We start from the raw sequence: 19,824 nt of genomic DNA, 5'->3' as shown, positions 1-19,824 counted from the left end.
CACTCCCGCTCCACCCAACTTCCTGATATTCATTATGGTCGTTATTGTTAATGCTGGGCAGTGCTCACCCGCAGTGCATAGGGGTGTTTCTCGGTGCTTTTCCCAGCACTCAGTAACTCTAGATCTTGTTATCTAGTGATGGAGAAATAGGGGCAGTCCCTGGTGCAGGGCCTAGGAGCAACCCTAAAAGGGCCTAGCTACGTGCCTGGCACCCCAACCCAGGCGGGTGGGTGGTTTGAGGCTGCACTGGGAATTGCTGATCAGGGGCTTTGCTGCCGGGTGCTGCTGCCTGCCCAGGGGTCTCTTGGCAGGGCGGGGGGAGGCTGCAGCAGGCATGGGGGCTGGAATTAGGGGTGCTGCTATACCCCGGCTCCGAGTGGTTTCCATCACATACAGGGTTTACAGTTTGGTTTTCAGCCCCCCCCCCGTACAAACTGAGCTGCGGGTCGGGTGGTGCTGGGCGCGGCCCCTTTAAGAGCAAGCCAGGGCTGGCACAGGGGAGGAGCCTCGCGGGGGCCCCGCCTGCTTCGGGAGCCTGCGCAACGCCAGCGGCTGGAATGTCCCTCTCCTCGCGCCGTCCTCCCGCCCCCTCGCCGGCTTTGGCTGCACTTCCTACTTCCGGTGCCGGGGCTATAAGAGCCCCTTCAGTCCCCGCGGCCGGCCCGCTTCTGCCCGGAACCCGCCGCCACCGATCCTGCCATGAACGCCCCGGGTAAGGGAGACCGGAGCCGGCCGCTGGGAGCGGTGGCTGCCCCTGCTGGGAGAGGAGGGTCACAAGGCAGGGGGACCCGGGGGCACCGGTACCCGGAGGGCGGGGGGACATGCAGGGGGGCGCGGGGGCGGGGACACCGGTACCCGGAGGGTGGGGGGACCCTGGGTGGGGGGGACCCGCACCGCGGGGGCTCCCAGCTGCAGGCGGAGCTTGACCGGCTGGTGTCTGGCCCTGGGCTCCTCTTGGGTGCCCTCAGCAGGGACGTTCCCCGGGTACCTTGTTAGCGGTTTCCGTGCTCTGAGGGGGTGACCCCTTGGGGCTCTGACCGCACATGCCAGGGCTGCCCCGCTCGGCTTGTGATGCGACGTGCGCTGCTTTGCTCGGCAGGGCTCAGCTTGGAAAAGATCGCGGCTTTCACCAAAAAACTGGCGTCAGAGCCGCAGTTCTTGCTTGCCCGAAATGTTGCAACCACTAGTGACCCCCTGGAGGTGTGTGTCGACCGGCAAGTGGTGCAGGAGACAGTGCACGTGTTCCAGCATACCGTGCCTGTAGAAGGCAAGCCAGTCACTAACCAGAAAAACTCAGGTAAGGGAAAGTCTCTGCAAGCCCCAGACTTCTCAGATAGGCTGTTCCTTGACTGATCGTAAAGCAAAACCTTTATTAACTATGGCAGCATAAATCTATGAACCAAGTTACACTTACAGTGGATGGCTGGTGCTATGATTTAAACTGCCTTCTCATTATGAAACATCACCTGGAAGAGTTCTTGCTATTTCTGAGTTCATACTGTATCACGTCTGCTCCTTATGCTTGTGGAAATAGTGACTGACATACGAAGCCCTTTGAGGTTGAAATTACTCAAACAGAGAACTCGGAGAGAAATGACACTCTTCCATAGTTTGGAAATGACATTGGTCTGAGGTCTGAAATTTGGTGTGGTCTTGGAGCAGTGCCAAAAAAGCCTTGCTCAGTCACTGGACCTGTGACAGTTTTAAAGTCTCCTGGTTTAAGACAGTAGATAGTAATTTGTTTTTAACATTTGAAGGTTGATAATCACGGATATATTTTTAAGCTGTCACTCAACCTACAATGGATTTAGCAGACAGAGAAAAGTTCTTCAGAACCATAGCTTCCCCCCACGCAAAGGTTCTAGATCAGGGGTGGGCAAACTTTTTGGCCTGAGGGCCACATCTGTGTATGGAAATTGACATTCTGGGCCATGAATGCTCAGAAAATTGGGGATTGGCGTGTAGGAGGGGATGAGGACTCCGGCTGGGGGTGCAGGCTCTGGGATGGGGCTGGGGATGAGGGGGTTTTGGGGTGCAGGAGGGTGCTCCAGGCTGGGATCGAGGGGTTCAGAGGGTGGGAGGGGGAATCAGGGCAGGGGATTGGGGCACAGGAAGGGGTGAGGGGTGCAGGCTCCATGCAGAGTTTACCTCAAACAGCTCCTGGAAGCAGCGGCATGTCCCCCTTCCAGCTCCTACATGGATGCACAGCTAGGCAGCTCTGTGCGCTGCCCCATCCGCAGGTGCTGCCCTGCAGCTCCCATTGGCCGGGAACCATGGCCAATGGGAGCTTCGGAGGTGGCGCTTGGGGCGGGGGCAGCGTGCGGAGTCCCCTGGCTGCCCCTACATGAAGGAGCTGGAGGGAGGACATGCCGCTGCTTCCGGGAGTCATGCGGAGCCACGGTCCTTAAAAAATCCTTTCAACATTCCCTATGAATAGATATTTATTGTATATTTTATAGCTAGGGAAACTGAGATAAAGAGAAATAAAGTGACCGTCATATTTCAGGGCATCTGCACCTGTATTCCTCCTCTATGGTCCGTTGCTGGCATCATCATCTCTCTTGGGCAGAGAGCACCCACCCTCCAACAAGGGCTCTGATAGGAGTCAGCCCTTCAAATCCCACAAAGGGGATTTCCTGTGGCTACAAGGCCATAACTGCTTTAGCTCAGCACTAGCACCTCTGTGACTAGGTCAATCTTTCCTTTATACAGCTTGGGCCTTTGATCTTCTGATTCTGAGAACAGATGATCAGCACCCAGTGGTTCTCTCTTAGGGCATAACTTCAAAAGGCTAGGTTTGTTGCATAACCGGACGTGAGAATTTGCATTCATCTCCTCCTAGAGATTCCCCAGGCAAGCCACTCGACGCTTTGTCTAAAAGTCCATTCTTGTCTGCCATATTGTTCAGTATAGTCCTTTGATCGTCCAGTCCCACAATAATACATAAACCATTAATTTAATATAAAGGACACCAAAGATACTTAAACTCAATAAGGTTTTTCATAGATCAGATGGGAGTCACTGGCAGAGCCTGGGGTAGAAGTCAGGATCTGGGATGCCAAGTTCCCTCTTTGCTTGTTTGGCCACTTGATCGTGGGGGGGAGGGGGAGTGTGTGTGTGTGAATTTTTTATTTTTTTTTAAATACTGTAAAAGAGTGAGACTGAACAGCCCATATAAATCTTGTGTTTAAATGTAGCCTGTGCAAATCTTCATAGAGCTGGACAGTTTAATTCTTGTTCCCTTTCAGGGAGATGCTGGATCTTTTCATGTCTGAATGTGATGCGTCTTCCTGTCATGAAGAAGTTTAACATTGAAGAGTTTGAGTTTAGCCAAGCATATCTCTTCTACTGGGATAAGGTACAGTAGTACCGGCCATAGACTCTTCTTATAGGACGTTTTACCTATGCAAACAACATTGGCAGTCTGATTTCCCTCTATACGGGTGTTCAAGCTTTTCCTAAGGTGCCAAGGAGAAACACTGAAAGCAGTCTTCGGAAGTCCTTTACAAACACAATTTTTAGATTGGGGGGGGGGTGGAGAGCAAACATTTCTGGATGGAGGAGAAAATGATGGTGGTGGTGGGGAGGGGTTAAATAATTTGTTCGGAAGAGTAGCATTTTTTTGTTTCAAGAGGCCTAAGTCCTCTCAAGGATCCGGGTAGGAGGCTTGGTAGGAACAACACTGGTTTCCACTAAAGCTGCCTTATTCTTGTCCCTGTGACACACTGCTGGAAGCTAATTCACTTGTTTATTTCCAACAGTGGCTGTTTAAGAGCAGCTACTACTAGTAACTGAGAGAGGCTTCATCTAGCATTTTCTATTTCCCCCCATATACTAACTCGCTTTCACTCTTATCCCTCCACACAAACTAAAGGTTTACGAGAGAGAACAAGTAATAGAAATATGCCTACAGAATGATATCTAGAGTTGCAGAGATGGTAAGAACATGGAATGGAACAGGACCGCATAGATTTATGTTTTTCCCAGTGAGATTTGCAAAGAAGCGCATACACCCAGGAATGAAGTAACATATGGCATGTTGCAAGCAAAGATTAAGTTACCCTATCTGTTCTGTTCCAGATCGAACGCTGCTACTATTTTTTAAATGCCTTTGTGGAAACGGCTCAGAAAAATGAGCCTGTAGAAGACCGGCTGACACAGTTCCTGCTTTCCAACCCCACCAATGATGGAGGACAGTGGGATATGCTGGTTAATATTATTGGTAAGAGAAATGGTGACTGAAAGGGCTTCCAGAAACTCTACTCATGCCTGAAAGATCAGGAGTGAAGTAACTAATGTTTACAGCCGTGTATTATTTTTATGCTGATAGCCTAACGTCCTACAGGCATCGTAGATTGTACAGTGCTGCACATTGTAGAAAACTTTAATGAGTAGTATTTATTTGTAGTTCCACTAATCACAGCAATCCAGTCATAGTAAAGGACAAATAATCCATTTAAGATAGTAACAGAATTCCCACACAACTCATTTGCTGTGTGTCTGGTGTGATTACGTAACACTCTAAGTGGTTCTCTTGCTTGATTGAAACAACTTGCATAAAGGCTGCCAATGCTAAATCAATTGTTGGTTACGGGTACTAATCAGATGTAACAAATAAGGCCTCAAACTGAAAGATGAACAGAACTTTCCTGTGTTGGTTTCTCCATGCTGCAGCCTTCCTCCCTCTCCTTTCAAAACCTATTTTGGAATTAATACAACTCCTTCTAAGCAACCAGAGGAGCTAGTGAACAGGAGCAGCTAACAGCAGTTTGGAGGGGAAGTCTGAGGGGTGCTAGATACTTAACATTCTTTAAACTTAAAGCCAAAAATACCCCGATTAAAAACAAAACATCAACAAAGGAATGAACTGCAGGAGTAAAAAGAGAATGCAGGCAGAAGTCCAGCAACAAAGTGGGGGCTATCAAGTTTATTACACCCAATGCAGCATGTATGATTACTTGCCCTATGGGCAGGTGGCGTACGTGTGCATTTGGTGCAAGGAGCTCCTGGCCCTCAGAGACTGTGTACGGGTTTTGGAGATCAGAGTGGCTGAACTGGAGGAGCTAAGGGAGACAGAGGTACATAGATAAGACTTTCCGGGACAGAATAGAACAGTCCCACCCCTTATCTGGCAGCCTCTGGGCTGTTGAGGAGGATGAAAGTCTCCGAGAAGGAGAACATCCAACTGGATCAGAGGGAAACAATCCCATAGTTGGGACCCTCATTCCAGATGATATCGTGGTATCATCTCACACTGAGGATACCTCTCTGGGGGAGGGAACCCCAGTTATTAGGAAGAGACACGTATTCGTTATGGGCGATTTGATCATTCGAAACATAGATAGCTGGGTTTGCGATGACCGGGAGAACCACATGGTGACTTGCCTGCCTGGTGCAAAGGTTGCAGATCTCTCGAGACATTTAGACAGACTTATGTGTAGTGCGGAGGAGGAGCCGGTGGTCATGGTACATGTAGGTATCAGTGACATAGGGAAGGATCGGAGAGGGGTCCTGGAGGCCAAATTTAGGCTGCTAGGTAAGAGATTGAAGTCCAGGACCTCCATGGGAGCATTCTCTGAGATGCTCCCAGTTCCATGCACAGGGCCAGTTAGACAGGCAGAACTGCAGGGTCTCAATGCGTGGATGAGACAATGGAGTAGGGAGGAGGGGTTTAGATTTATTAGGAACTGGGGAAACTTTTGGGAAAGGGGGAGCCTATACAGGAAGGATGGGCTCCACCTAAACCAAAATGGAACCAGATTGCTGGCACTTAAAATTAAAAAGATCGTAGAGCAGTTTTTAAACTAAGGGCTGGGGGAAAGCCGACAGGCGCAGAGGAGCACGTGGCTTGAACAGAGGCATCCCTTATGGGAGGATCTATTAATGGAGATTCTCTGTCCTAGTAAAGAGGAGAAGATGGAAGATGATAAAATACAGGTAGGATCTGATGAGAAACAGTCAAATGAAAGTCCCATTCAATTATATCATGTAATGGGAGACAGCTAAAAAGTGACAAGTTTTTAAAGTGCTTATATACAAATGCTAGAAGTCTAGATAATATAGGTGAACTAGAGTGCCTCGTATTAAATGAGGATATTGATCTAATCGGCATCACAGAAACTTGGTGGAATGAGGATAATCAATGGGACACAGTAATACCAGGGTACAAAATATATCGGAAGGACCGAACAGGTTGTGCTGGTGGGGGAGTGGCGCTATATGTGAAAGAAAGTGTAGAATCAAATGAAGTGAAAAAATTTAAGTGAATCAAACTGTACCAAAGAATCTCTACGGATAGTAATTCCATGCTTGGATAATAGGAATATAGCAGTAGGGATATATTACTGATCACCTGGCCAGTCATAGTGACTGTGAAATGCTCAGGGAGATTACAGAGGCTATAAAAACAAAAAACACAATAATAATGGGGGATTTCAACTATCCCCATATTGACTGGGTACATGTCACCTCAGGATGGGATGCAGAGATAAAGTTTCTTGACACCTTAAATGACGGCTTCTTGGAGCACCTAGCCCTGGAACCCACGAGAGCAGAGGCAATTCTTGATTTAGTCCTAGGTGCAGCACAGGATCTGGTCCAAGAGGTGACTATAGCTGGATCTCTTGGTAATAGTGACCATAATATAATTAAATTTAACATCCCTGTGGTGGGGAAAACACCACAGCAGCCCAACACTGTAGCGTTTAATTTCAGAAAGGGGAACTACACAAAAATGAGGAGGTTAGTGAAACCGAAATTAAAAAGTACAGCGCCAACAGTGAAATCCCTGCAAGCTGCATGGAAATTTTTTAAAAGACCCCATAATAGAGGCTCAACTTAAATGTATACCCCAAATTAAAAAACATAGTACTATGAGTACTAAGAACCACGTCTTGAGTCCAAGATTCACTTGCCTTTATATGCTTTCCTTTAGTTTTGCCATAGTTGAGGTGTCAATTTATGTCCCCTTAAACACTTGACTGCAACAAACTACAAATGTAATCTACTTAAAAGCGTTGGGCTAACCTCTCATTACCTCCCTTCTTACAGTTTTGACTAGCTAAAATCAGGGAGCGGAATCCGACTTAACCAGTTCTAACTTTCTTTAGAATATAAACACTGGCTGTAGAAACCACAAATTTATCCACTTAATTATACACTAATTTAGTAGTTTAACTCTTAATACACGAAGCATACCCAGAAACTTATGACAGTCTTCCTGCAGGCATCGTGCCAACGTTTAATGGGGAGCGTCACGGGGGGATGAGTTCTTGTATGTGGATTAAAACAGAAAACGCATGTGGATATTCATATCCTCACTGTCTTCCATCTCAAACTTATTTAAACTTCTACTCCACTATGCAAAAGGGAACTCATCCCAGGTTCTAGACACCCTCAACAAGACACTTGTTGTTAAACAGACTCTGTAAATTACTCTTGCATCACAATAGTTAAGAAACAACATAAATGGGGCAACAAATATTAAACTCCCCAGCGTCCCTCTCCCATCTCCGTATGAAATACAAGGTGTGTAGCATGCCCCAGAGGTTAACAAAGGTGGCCTGTTATGCCCAAAAGAAGTGAGTTCCAAAGCCAAGGGGCCCCGTTGCAGAATGCTGGGCTAACAGCCCCTCTCTCTCGTAACAGATTTGCTCAACATTCGTTGGTAAAAATGTCTAACAGTTGTCCCTATAAACTCACCCTGAACTCTGGGATCTCTCCTTATTGTGCACAGCCTATGGTTGTACCAGGCCAAATGGGGCCCTCAGCCACACCCGTGCAACCTGATTGTCTCCTCATTATGAAAATGGGCGACTCCCTTACTTCAGTGAGTGGTCATAATCCAGAGAAAATGGAATTGCCTTCACTTACACCTGTGCATAATGTTACCGGTGCACAAGGTAAAAACCCATATTGGCTGTCAGAGCCCAGGATGTCTGTAGGGCTAGCAGGAAAAATGTTCTTGCAAGCTGAGCAAATGGGATATGGAATGAGACAAAATGAATATGGAACGCCTCCGTGCCAGCTTTACAAGGCTGCTGCTCAGGGTAGGGCTGTTCTTTAAGCAAAAAATGAATCAAGATACAGTTGAATTCACATAGGTGGATTCAGAGGTTGCTTGACTTCATGTGGACTATGCACTGGTGCAATAAGCTTGTAGGGTAATGAGCGGTTAAAATGAGCACAAACTGCACACAAGGGTTTTGTTTTCTGGAATGCTGTCACTGCCTTTACCTGCCCTTTCTTGCCTAATCATCTTGCAAAGATTTACTGCAGAAAGGAGACTTGGAGTGTATGCTGCATATCCAGGGACTGTGTACTTTTGTTCTTGCAGCACCTAGAACAGTGGAGCTGCTGAGTGCTACCACAATGTAAATATTAATTACCCTACCTGGTACTACTCTCTATTAGCAACGACAAAGCTACATCTCAGAACTTTGAGGATAAAGCACCTTTTCTGTTGCCATGGAGAAGAGAAGGTTAGGAAGTTGTTCACTTCACCTTAAGACCAAATACATGGAATAGCACATAAGGGGTTGACATTTTTAGCAAACTGGTTTGGTAGCTTAATCTAAGAAGAGTCAAATTCCTTGTGAAAGAGCTTCTGTTTCTCCTCAACTAATTAATGTTATTTAAGGTTTACAAATGGGAGATTATCATGTCTGATCACTGAAGGATTCTATCTTTATGGGGAACCCAGTTGAATTTATACTTAACAAAGACAGAGGAAGACCCAGACAAAAAACATAACCTTTGGCTTGCTCTGACTCTTTAAGAAACCTCTGCCCCAGACTATCTTCATAGAAACCAGGTGAGTTAAGGCTTCACGTGGGTATGAGCAGATGTCAACACTGGCCATATAGAAAGACAAGATTGTCAATCAGAGAGAAGGTGGGTGAGATATCTTTTATTGGACCAGCTTCAGTGGGTGAGAGACACAAGCTTCCAAGCCCCACAGAGCTCTTCTTCAGTTCTGGGAAAGATACTCTGAGTGTCACAGCTAAATACAAGGTGGAACATCCATTTAGCTGTGATGTTGGGAGTATCTTTCCGAGACCTGAAGAAGAGATGTGTATAGCTTGGAAGCTTGTCTCTCTCACCAACAGAAGCTGGTCCAATAAGATATTATTTCACCTACCTTGTCTCTCTAATATCCTGGGACTGACACAGCTATAATTACACTGCATACAAGATTATCAATTGACAATTAACATTTGTCAACTTTTTCTTCTAGAAAAACATGGCGTTATCCCCAAGAAAAATTTCCCTGAATCTCACACCACAGAGGCCTCCAGGAGGATGAATGAGATTTTGAATCATAAGGTAAAAGATCTGAAATTGTGCTAAAACTCAGCGGTTAGACAGATAGGAAGAAATCATAAGCTCCAGATGTTCCTGACTAGTTTCCTTAAATTTTCTTTATTGATCAAAGCACTAAAAGCCAGTCTGAGCACTTCCTTGCTTCTATGCAAACACTGCATTTGTATGGATTAAAAGGCAAAGGGGAATGGTCCTAAAATGCTGGGAAGGAAAGAGGAAGTCTGTGCATGAATAGCTGCTACTAACAGGGTTTGATGCTCTTGATTTCAGACCATAACTTGAAAATGTCCTCTGTGGCACTCTTTACAATGGTCATTATTTCGCTAACTCACAAAGGAAAAATTCTACCTATGTGGCTGGCAGAAGATCTTTCTGTAAACTTCATGTGTCCCGGGAGAGCTGGTTTTCCGCTATGCCATCCACCAAGAGATCAAGGCTTTAATGATGCCAAGTATGGTGGCTAAGATTTACAAGTATGGATTTTAAAAATACAGAGCTTAGGATAGAACTGAAACCAGCTTGCACAGGAAAAGCATGCAGTGCTATGCGAAATACTGAAGTGACTGTGACAAAGGAAGAAAGCAGGTTTAGGCAATCAGACAAGGATCTGAATCCATTGTGGCAAAAAATGAAATGGCAATCAAACCTTTCCTCTGAAAGCTTTGTTTTGGCAATTCACGAGCATGTGATCAAGGGACAACTATTCCCCAGAAATCTCTAGAAATGAGTTGGTAAATAAAATAGGCATGCTGGAATTAAACCAGAGGTTTAATGGTGTTGCTCGGGGCTGCCATGTTACGGTCTTCAGCTTGAATCCTGGCAAACCAAACGGCCCGAAAGGTTGGTTTTAGATTGTTCTAAAATTTAATATAAAGAACCAACTCTTAATAGTAGTATCAATAGGGATTTTTTTTTCTGTAAACAAACCTTTTGTGATTGGATGCCTGATAGAAATCCATAAAGCAAATCTTGATTTCCTCACATATACAGGTTTTGCAAATCGATACTTTTTGTGGTCCTATTACAGTGATAAAATGGCTTTTTCTTTTTAAACAGATGAGGGAGTACTGTGTGCGGCTAAGAAACATGGTAGCAAGTGGGTCAACTAAGGAAGAACTCACTGCTGCAAAGGACACTATGATAGAGGAGGTAATGTACATATATGTACCTGATTCTTTCCAAAGCAGAAGGGAGCTGCTACAGATGAAGTAATTCTGGCTTACTCTTGTTCTAGAGCTATCTGCAAAGTGCAAAACAAACCCCTATATTGTACAAAAATCTTAGTGACCCAGATGGCCATGTACTGTCTGAAGTGTTACTAAGTGATTTTTATTTTTAGTAATGTTTTCCTGCATAAACTGTTCTTCCCATTTTTGGGATACCATTGCATTTACCCACTTGGGTGGGTCCTGGAGCTAGGACACTTACACCAGCTGAGAATTTGCTCCTCTGGGTGTAGTTAGCAGACTATAAACCCCAGTATTTTCATTTTCAGCGGAGACCAAAATAATATGTACAGCCTGGTCTCACTAGCAAGGGCTAGAAGAATTGGAAACTCTATTCTGTATACCCACTGTAAACTTAAAGTTGTGCAGTACAAGTGGTGTTGCAGAAATTCCCCACAAGAGAGCAGAAAAGAATAACAAAAGGAAGTTCAGTTTCTCATGCGTTAGCATATGGAAAAAACTTTGTGCTAAATATGCAGCATTGCAATCACTTTATCAAATGAGTTGCTTTTTCTTAAAGGCAGACTATCCAAGTACCTCTCTGTATGAATTTACTTTAAAACTAATTTGCAACTGTGTGATGCTGTAGTGTGCATTGTCTGGCTCTCACCTCTCCACCGTTTAAGATAGCACTTTGCCCTGCTGTATGGTTGGCTTAAATGCAAGAGATGCTATACACTATTTTCATCTTACTCTGTTCTCCTTAAGTTTGATTTTCAAATAGCCAGCAGTTATGGATTAGAAGCAGCAAACTTATTGCCCATAGTATGTTAAGATTGGTATATATGGCCATGTGTATTTCTAAAAAAGATACACTTCTGTATTCTCTACTTACAGAAGTTTATGGATATACCTCTGTCAGAAGTGTCTGATGGAACAGGCCCACTGGGTCATCTTGTACCAGCTCTTCTGGAGAAGATGTAAATCTCCTTTTCCTTCCCCGCCCCTCAGCAAACTTCTCAAAAGCTTCCTGTTGAAGTATTCTTTTCTGTGCCTTGTGTAAATGATACTACCAGAGAGAGGGACCCAGGGGCTTTTACTGCAATTCATGCACAAATCCACAGCTTCACTATCCCCAGTTCTAAGGTTAGAATAAGAAATATGTTGTGATAGCAAAACTGGCACTGTGTTCTTAACACATTTGTTTGTTAAAACAAAACCCTTTATATTCCATCAAATGTGCCCTGCTGGGGCCAAATGACCTCTGACCTTTTGATTCTGTCCTTCAGTACATTGCAAATTACCTTTTTGTAGTTAAATATCCATTAACGTGATTTCTGTCTTTAGGCTTTGCATGCAGACATCCATTGGAGGGCTTAATTGCAGAGTTAACCTGAAGCCCTTTGGAATGGCTTGGTTAATTCAGATAAGGCAGAGACATAGAGTTCACTGCAGATTTACATTTTTCATTTGCTTTGTTTAAAATCTCCTAGTTTCCAGCATTAGAAACTGGAAGCAAAGCTCATTAATGGCTCACTAATTTCTGTCTGAATCTGGAGAGAGTTGGTGTGTGGTGTAGTTTTAAAAAAAAAAAAAAAAAAAAAAGCCCTTTCTTCCTTTGAGTTAGCCCCTATTCTTCCTGTTGCAACACTACTGGTTGACTACCATTTAAGTGGATTTCCTTTTAGTAAATGTTGTAATTAGCATTGCCAGCTGCACCTGTCAGACTCTAAACCTGCAAAATCATTTAGCAGTTTTTAAGGTGGATTATACTGTCTCGCTTCACTTGTTCAAATGCATTTCTCTATACATTAGAGTTCAAGTTTTGTGCCTGGCAAACCAGATTTATTCACCATTCATCTCCACTGAGTTCATTTGCAAATTTCTATGACTCAATTTCCTTATCGTGGGCACCAATCCTTTATCTGAAGCTGAGCAGTTGCATAGTCTTTGGGTGAATACTGAATCTCTTGTGTTCAAGCAGAAACACTTATGCTTATCCTTATCAAAGCAGCATATGGTAGGTCACAAGTTCAGGGCACTGGATTTTATTTGCATTTTTTTGGCTTCTGTTTTCTTTTTGTGCTACCTTATCAGCAGTGGCCCTTCTCTTCCCTGCCTATTTTTGTTTTAAACAAAAAGCCACTGTATCCTTACATTACCCCGGTGTTAGCTGTCACCGGCGTGATAGAAAGCTCTGTTTAGTTGAAACAAGCTTCCCCTGGGTATTGAAAGAGGAAGCTTTGGAGATACTGAGGGGTGGGCTGTGGTGGGTGTGGTGATAAACAAGCCAAGGAGACCATTTCAGGCAAGGTTGCTCTTGTTGACTCGAGATTTTTGTCTCCATCAATTTTCCTTCCTTTGGTTGGAATCATTTTGCCTGTTGGTCTCCTTAAGCTTTCTCCATTGACCTGTTTTATTTCTGTAATTGGATGTGGTGAGAAACGGGGCTATCTGAGGTAACATGGGGATGTCCACTGGCAAATGTTATCTTTGTACAAACGTAATCTGTGTGAGAATCAAACATTTGTAGGAGGCTGGGGATTTAAATTTGTTCTTTAAAACGTTTATTGGAAACATGTTCTATAAAAACTAAACAAATGGGAGTTTCTCCAATAAAAACTTGAGCCTATGCCCTTGTTTCCACTTAAGAACTGATTTCTTCTATTATCCTTATTAGATTATAAGTTCTTCAGGGCAGGAACACTTTTGTCTTGTAGATGGCCAAATGCACTGGTGCTCCCGCCACTAAGGTATTCTATATTTAAGATCCAAGGTGCCTTTAAAACATTTACTGGCGTGAAGATTTTTAGATAAAAGTATCTTGGATGGCAAGCGAAATGAGGATAAAAACAGAAACCTTCTAACCTAACCCCAGTGTATGGTGTGTTTGTCTTGTTTTGTTTTTTGTTTTTTATTCCTATACGGCTTCAAAAGAGAGAATGGGACAAGAAAGCCTATTAGAAACGGGGTTCTGTTCCTTGCAATATCTAGCCATTGAAAGCAGCCTGAACAAGCTAGCCACACAAGGGAAATGTGGTGCTCCCAGAAAGCTACCTAAAACCTGACATGTCCTATATAAAGTTGAGCACTTGTATAGTTGGATAATAGAGGACCACTACTAGCCTGGCCTCTTAAAGAGAAGTTGATTTAAAGGGATACAGTCCACTTGACATCTAGCCAAAGATCCTTAATCTAATAGAAATTAATAGATGCATGTCAGCTATCAAGGACTATGTATTTCAACCAAGGATGTCACAAAGTCAACTGCCAGAGCCCTTCAGTTAAATTATACTTAACTCTAAATCTAGGTATTGTTAAATATATTAAAACAGACAAGAAGATTATTCGGGGATTTCCAAAGAGAGCAGAAATCCAAATCATCTCGCAGAAGGAAAAGTGATTAATGGAGGTGTACCATCAGAACGAAAATGTTTCTGTGCATGTATGCTAGGAGAAAGGATTATGGTGTCCATAAGACAAGACATACATTATTAGAGCCCTTTCCCAAACAATATTTATATATGCTAGTGGGGAGGGAGGGGTCTTCTGAAAGGTGGCAGCTGGCCTGGCAACTTTGTCTCAAAAGCTGTTGTCCTTATTGTGGTCTTTGACTGTAAGTGCTTTTGGTTCCATTGCACAGTCTAAACACCGCTTCTATCTAGGGGAAGGTTTCACTGCGCTTCAATGGAGTTGCTAGAGTTAAGGATTGGACAGTGTTTCAGCTGAGCCATATATGTTTTTATTGTATTTCACTGCTACCATACTCCTACAGCTTGGAATTGAATATATTAGTGGCTGAGCAAAATGACAAAAAGCTTGAGCAGGAACCTGTAGTGTTTCTAGCATGGTGAGGAAGCTCTGGATTTTGTGGCCTTTAATTTGACGTTCAGCGGTGTTGCAGAGTGAGGATTCTTAGTACCGGATGGGGGAAACTGACCAGCGTAGGGTTATTCAGATGTTTTAAAAATAAACATTAAGGGTCTGATTCTGCAGCTGGTCCCCATGAAGATATCAATTGACTAATGGCATTTCTGTAACTGGCCCAGCTGCAGAATTTTGGTGCTTAATCGATAGCCCATGACGAAAGGCTTGGGTGAATTTTCATGCCCATATCGGCTTTCCTGTGCAGGTATTCAGAATAGTGAACACCTGTTTGGGGAACCCTCCTGAGACCTTCTCCTGGGAGTTCCGAGACAAGGAGAAGAACTACCACAAGATTGGCCCTATGACACCACTGCAGTTCTATCAGGAACACATCAAACCCCTCTTCAACATGGAAGACAAGGTTGGAAAATACAACCAATGCCTGCTGTTTCTGGAGCCCCTTTTAATGTTCAATGTATAGTACTATGTGCTGTTGCTGAAGCAGGGCTTCTTACACAGCTTGCTATGGGGAATGTGTGAGGCTATCAACTGAGTCAAAGTTGGCCTTGAATTTATTCCCCCTTCTTCCTTTCTGCATCCACGTCCTTTTTTGTATTTGTACTGCGCCCCTCACTTGGTTTTGTGTTAATTTGGATGATTTTTTTTATGGATTAATTGTACTTTAATTATGTTTTCATGCTGCTGTAAGATCTTGAGTGGCTTAGCCATGGGGGCCTTGATAATAAAATATTAATAATTAGAATAGAATGAGGTTCCTGTGCAGCACTTAGGGATACATGGACCAGCTTAGAGCGTGTCTTCTATTGCATTCAATAAACTTCTGATGTTCCAGCTGAAGCTGTCCTCACTTGCATGGGATGGTCAACTAGCTAGAGCAGAAGAACTAATCTGATATATCAAGAGTTGTTTGTTTTGAGGCTTCAATTGATTTATAATTTAACTAGTGACCTCTTACTCATGGCAGATTTGTCTAGTGAATGATCCTCGACCCCAGAACCAGTACAACAAGCTATACACGGTAGCGTACCTGGGCAACCTGGTGGGAGGAAGAAAAACACTCTACAACAACCAGCCTGTTGATCTGTTGAAGAAGCTGGCTGCAGCGTCTATTAAAGATGGCGAGGTTTGTGTTTTCTTCCAATCAGTGGCACAACATGTTTTTTCTATCTTGGGATGTGGCCCAGGCATGACTCTTTTCTCCTATTTTTAGGCTGTGTGGTTCGGCTGCGATGTTGGGAAATACTTCCATAGCAAGCTGGGCATCATTGACCTGAATGTGTAAGTGCAGGAAATCTAAAACACCATGGTTTTTTGGGCTCTCTGTTCATGGCAATCTTGCTACAAATTGCAAATGCGAAGGTGACAAATGGTGTCCAAAAAATGATTTTTACCCAAAATGAGTAAGACAAGTGTGCATTTGGCTCTCTCTTCCTGTTGTTAAATCCCCTTCTTTTTTGGCTGTTAAATGAAATGTTGATACTCTGAAAATGTGCTCGGTTGCTAATTCACTGATGTGAAATGTTAATGTAAAATATTCTTAGCTGAAGAGAAATGGACTTAAATGCAGTATATCCTGTCTGTGCCTCTTGCAAGGCAAAAAGGAAGGGAATGTAGCACCCCTCTGAATGTCTTGTGTAGTTACTTGAATTTCCTAGTACTTAGTGGATGGCATTCCACTAAGGGGAATGCCAAAAGGGTCCATATAGTATTTATTCTAACTCGAGATTTGAAGAGGAGCTAAGCATCTGTCAAAGCCCTGTGCAATACATCATTGGATGTTACGTTCCACTGATTCCTCCTTCCCTCCTGTCTTCATCTCCTTTGTATGGCTTACTTGTAGGTTTGATCATGAGCTGGTGTTCGGTGTCTCCGTCAAGAACATGAACAAAGCAGAACGATTAATGTTTGGAGAATCAATGATGACCCATGCCATGGTCCTCACTGCCTTCACGGAGAAGGTAAGATCTCCTCTGCAAGCACTTGTGCTGTTTGCACAGATGTATTTGAACTCTCCTGCAGTTTGTTTATATGCTCAGGGTTCATTCACAATGTACATGTTCTGCTAAAGGGCAGCATATGTGCAGGACATCACACCTGCGCATGATGCCTGATGTCTTATTCGCCTGTGTCACTCGTTGGTAAATTACTATTTTTAGTTTCTCCGAACAAGTGAGCAATCCTAGACAACAGGGCAGTGGCTTGGTTTTTGTGTCCAGAAATTCTTTGAGAAGGGCAAAGAAACTTGACTTGTATTTTCCAGGAACTTAAAATATAGCTTGGCTGGCTTTAAATGGTATGTGAATTCTGATTTATCCTACTGACCAGGGAATCAAAGATGATCGCACATCTCTACAGCACACTACTTAATCTAGTCTAGGTCTAGCACCAAGCATTGTACTCCTTTAAAACTTTCTTGAACAGCCTGCAGGAGGCACTCAAATAACTAACAATCCCTCAAAATTAGTAGCACATGACTTCTGTGACACACCCACTAATAGGAGAGAAGAATCTAAACCCCCAAACAGCAGTACAGCTCTTAGCACTTTTACATTGCCAACAGCTGTACTGCATGCTAATAAACCAGAGAAATGGCATCTGAGAGACCCATGTGAAATTCAGTATCTTTGGATACCTGGAAGTCATTATAATTTTCAGCTTTTGTTTTCTGGAAAAATTGAGGAGACTTCCCCCTACATCAAAACACAAAGTCAAAGTTTTTAAGAATCCTTTGAAAAAGTAATCTCTTCCAAACCAAGATTACTTGGTCTGAGAAGTAAGTGCTTACATATTATTAAAAACTTTCCCAGAGAGTCAGGACTTCATGCAAGGGTGTGACATGGGATTGTTGAGCCATCAGTTTTTCTTAGAACTACTTTTCAAAATTCAATAGTATTCTACACACTGGTCTTCTACAATTTACACATGCTTTTCAAGTGTCAGATTACAGAACTAATCCTGTGTGAAGATTAAAGGATATTCTATTGATTTCTGAAATTTTGAGATTTAAAATGATTTACACATTTGTAGCTGTTTGAAATTCTTATATAAACCTGTAATCGGTGTGAAGTTTGTGTATATGTGTATAGTAACTTTACATTCCTTAAGTGGATATTTTTTATATAAAGTGACTCATGCTGCAATCTGGCTTCTTTTCACACTGAACTGTTTTGCTGTTCCAAAAAAAAAAAAAAAAAAAAAGTTATATAAGTAGAAATTCCTTCCTGGCAGTCTGCTTCCTTGATTTGCAGCTCATATTTTTTACCCTCTTAGGGTTTTGGTATGCAAAAGTTAAACTCTGATACACAATCTGGCTATTGGAATCAATGAATGGGCTCTCTTATACTGCCACCTAAACCCAGAACTTTGACAAATGTAAGGAAGATCTGCTAAACTGAAAACACATTCCCATACATAGACTATATATACTTTGGGTCTTGAAGAATGTGAGAGATGGATGTCTCTAGAGCCAGGAGGTCACTTAAAGGAAGTGGTGCTTCTTTAACTGTAGAGGATGTCCAGAATTTGAAGGCATTTTTCTTACTAAAATAATAGCTAGATTGTGTATTTGTCTGAACATGTTGCCTTATATAAACCTTGACTTTAATCTAAAGGAGCTTTCAAAGGTAGTTGTAAATCCATCAAAGCATTAGTTTTTTACCTGTTTTGTAAAAAGGTTTTGATTGCAATGGGATTTTCTTCAATGTTACAATGTAATTTATTTCCAAAAGAGGCACATTTAATCCATGCCAGTATTTCTAAACCATGCTATATATTTTTTGTTCAATTTACATGTCAGAAAGTGCTTATGAGCGGACTCAATTTAGTGCTTTTGGTACACCTCGAGTATCTCATTTTAAGGACTCTTGTCTACTTTTAAAGTGTTTTTTCCCCAACCTCATCCCAAAACTATAAAATGTCAGTGTAGTTACTACCGTAATAAAGGGAGGTAAGGGGCAGATTTTTCCAAAGACCAGAGTTAACCCTACATTATCATGAACATCACAGAAGAGGGCAGAATACCAGAAGAAAGGGAGAGAAATGAATTAATAGTTCTTCATGGGAACTGCTATGGGGAAGCCTGTGGATTAAGGATCTTCTTATTTAGTAAGCACAGGGGGGTTATCTTCTCAGTGCTTCTGTTTGCTTGATGATGATGTAAAAACAGATGAGACTCTTTCAGAATGTGGAATATACGCTAGAGTGCTAATGAAGCTTGGAATGGAATGCTGTCTTGACTACACTAGAGAACTGCTTTGTCATTGAACCAGTTTAAGCACAAACAGTTCAGGGTTCCACACTTGCCTTAATGAATGTTTCATGTTTGCCCCTTGTTCTCTTAAGCCATGTCCTAAACTGTTTCAGTTGCAATGACTCCTAGTTACCGATATCCTAGTAACAGTTCCAGAATGCACTGCTTCTGAGCTGAACCAGGGAGATTTCACCAGTGCACTGTGGGGCACTAGGAGATCTAGCAGAACTGTTTCAGCTAGTCTGAGGCTTGGTCTACACTTACCCCCCAAGTCGAAGTAAGGTACGCAAATTCAGCTACGTGAATAACGTAGCTGAATTCGACATACCTTACTTCGAACTTACCGCGGTTCAGACGCGGTCCACACGCGGCAGGCAGGCTCCCCGTCGACTCCGTGGTACTCCTCTCGCCGAGCTGGAGTACCGCAGTCGACGGCGAGCACTTCCTGGTTCGATTTATCGCGTCCACACCAGACGCGATAAATCGAACCCGGAACTTCGATCCCCAGCCGCCGAACTAGCGCGGCAGTGTAGACCAGCCCTGAGTCTACACTAAACTGGTTCAGTTTGAACTGATTAAGCTTGAACTGGTCATTAAACATGCTGAAAGCCAGTGTGGACTCAGACTAGCTGAAACAATTCAGCTCTGCCTCCTAGTGACCCACATTTGAGGAGATTCTGTGTGGTGGTGGTCTACAGCCTTTCTTGGGGGCCCTAACTGGCTTCCATTTTTTAATGTTGACCAGGAACTGTTCCCCATGAAGGCTGTGAAAGTCTACTTTGGGGATGCTAAAAAAAAACTATGGTGAAACAGCTAATAGGCACCCCTCTGGAAGAGAATGTCTCCAGGGAGACCAAAGCTGAGTTGTGGTGTGTGAGGGGGAAGCCTCCATTGAAAGGCTGAAAGTTAAAAGTGGGGTTATCAGGGTGGAAAAAGCCCAATGAGCAGCCCCTATAGTATCCAGGTGAGTTACAGCAGCGCTGCCCTCGCTCGGCAATCCTCAAGAACCAGTATATGGAAAGAGACCTTCCAGGCTGTGAATGCAAACAGGAAAAGTACTTCACCAAAATAACTTCCTCTCCTATTGACAGACAATACCTGTTATGGGAAGGGGAAGTGTCATGGGGCTTAGGGGAGGGCACAAGTGTTAATGTCACACAAGTTAGACATCTTGTGTTTTATCTAAGACATAAAATGGCT

General features: G+C 43.4%; 1 protein-coding gene across 1 annotated transcript in view; it reads left to right on the top strand.

Moving 5' to 3' along the window:
- Positions 1-626: 626 nt before the first annotated feature.
- BLMH (bleomycin hydrolase) overlaps positions 627-19,824 on the top strand; it is a 32,350-nt gene continuing 13,152 nt past the window's right edge. The window contains exons 1-10 of the mRNA XM_065418133.1: positions 627-712; positions 1,100-1,297; positions 3,249-3,358; positions 4,081-4,222; positions 9,236-9,324; positions 10,378-10,470; positions 14,620-14,775; positions 15,340-15,498; positions 15,586-15,653; positions 16,216-16,333. Coding sequence (XP_065274205.1) covers positions 700-712; positions 1,100-1,297; positions 3,249-3,358; positions 4,081-4,222; positions 9,236-9,324; positions 10,378-10,470; positions 14,620-14,775; positions 15,340-15,498; positions 15,586-15,653; positions 16,216-16,333 — 1,146 coding nt within the window. The 5' untranslated portion in view covers positions 627-699. The remainder of the gene's footprint in view (positions 713-1,099; positions 1,298-3,248; positions 3,359-4,080; positions 4,223-9,235; positions 9,325-10,377; positions 10,471-14,619; positions 14,776-15,339; positions 15,499-15,585; positions 15,654-16,215; positions 16,334-19,824) is intronic.

Source organism: Emys orbicularis, chromosome 17, assembly GCF_028017835.1.
Source record: "Emys orbicularis isolate rEmyOrb1 chromosome 17, rEmyOrb1.hap1, whole genome shotgun sequence".
Taxonomy (NCBI): Eukaryota; Metazoa; Chordata; order Testudines; family Emydidae; genus Emys; species Emys orbicularis.
Note: the sequence above shows the minus strand (reverse complement) of the source record. Positions and strands in the feature narration are given on the sequence as shown.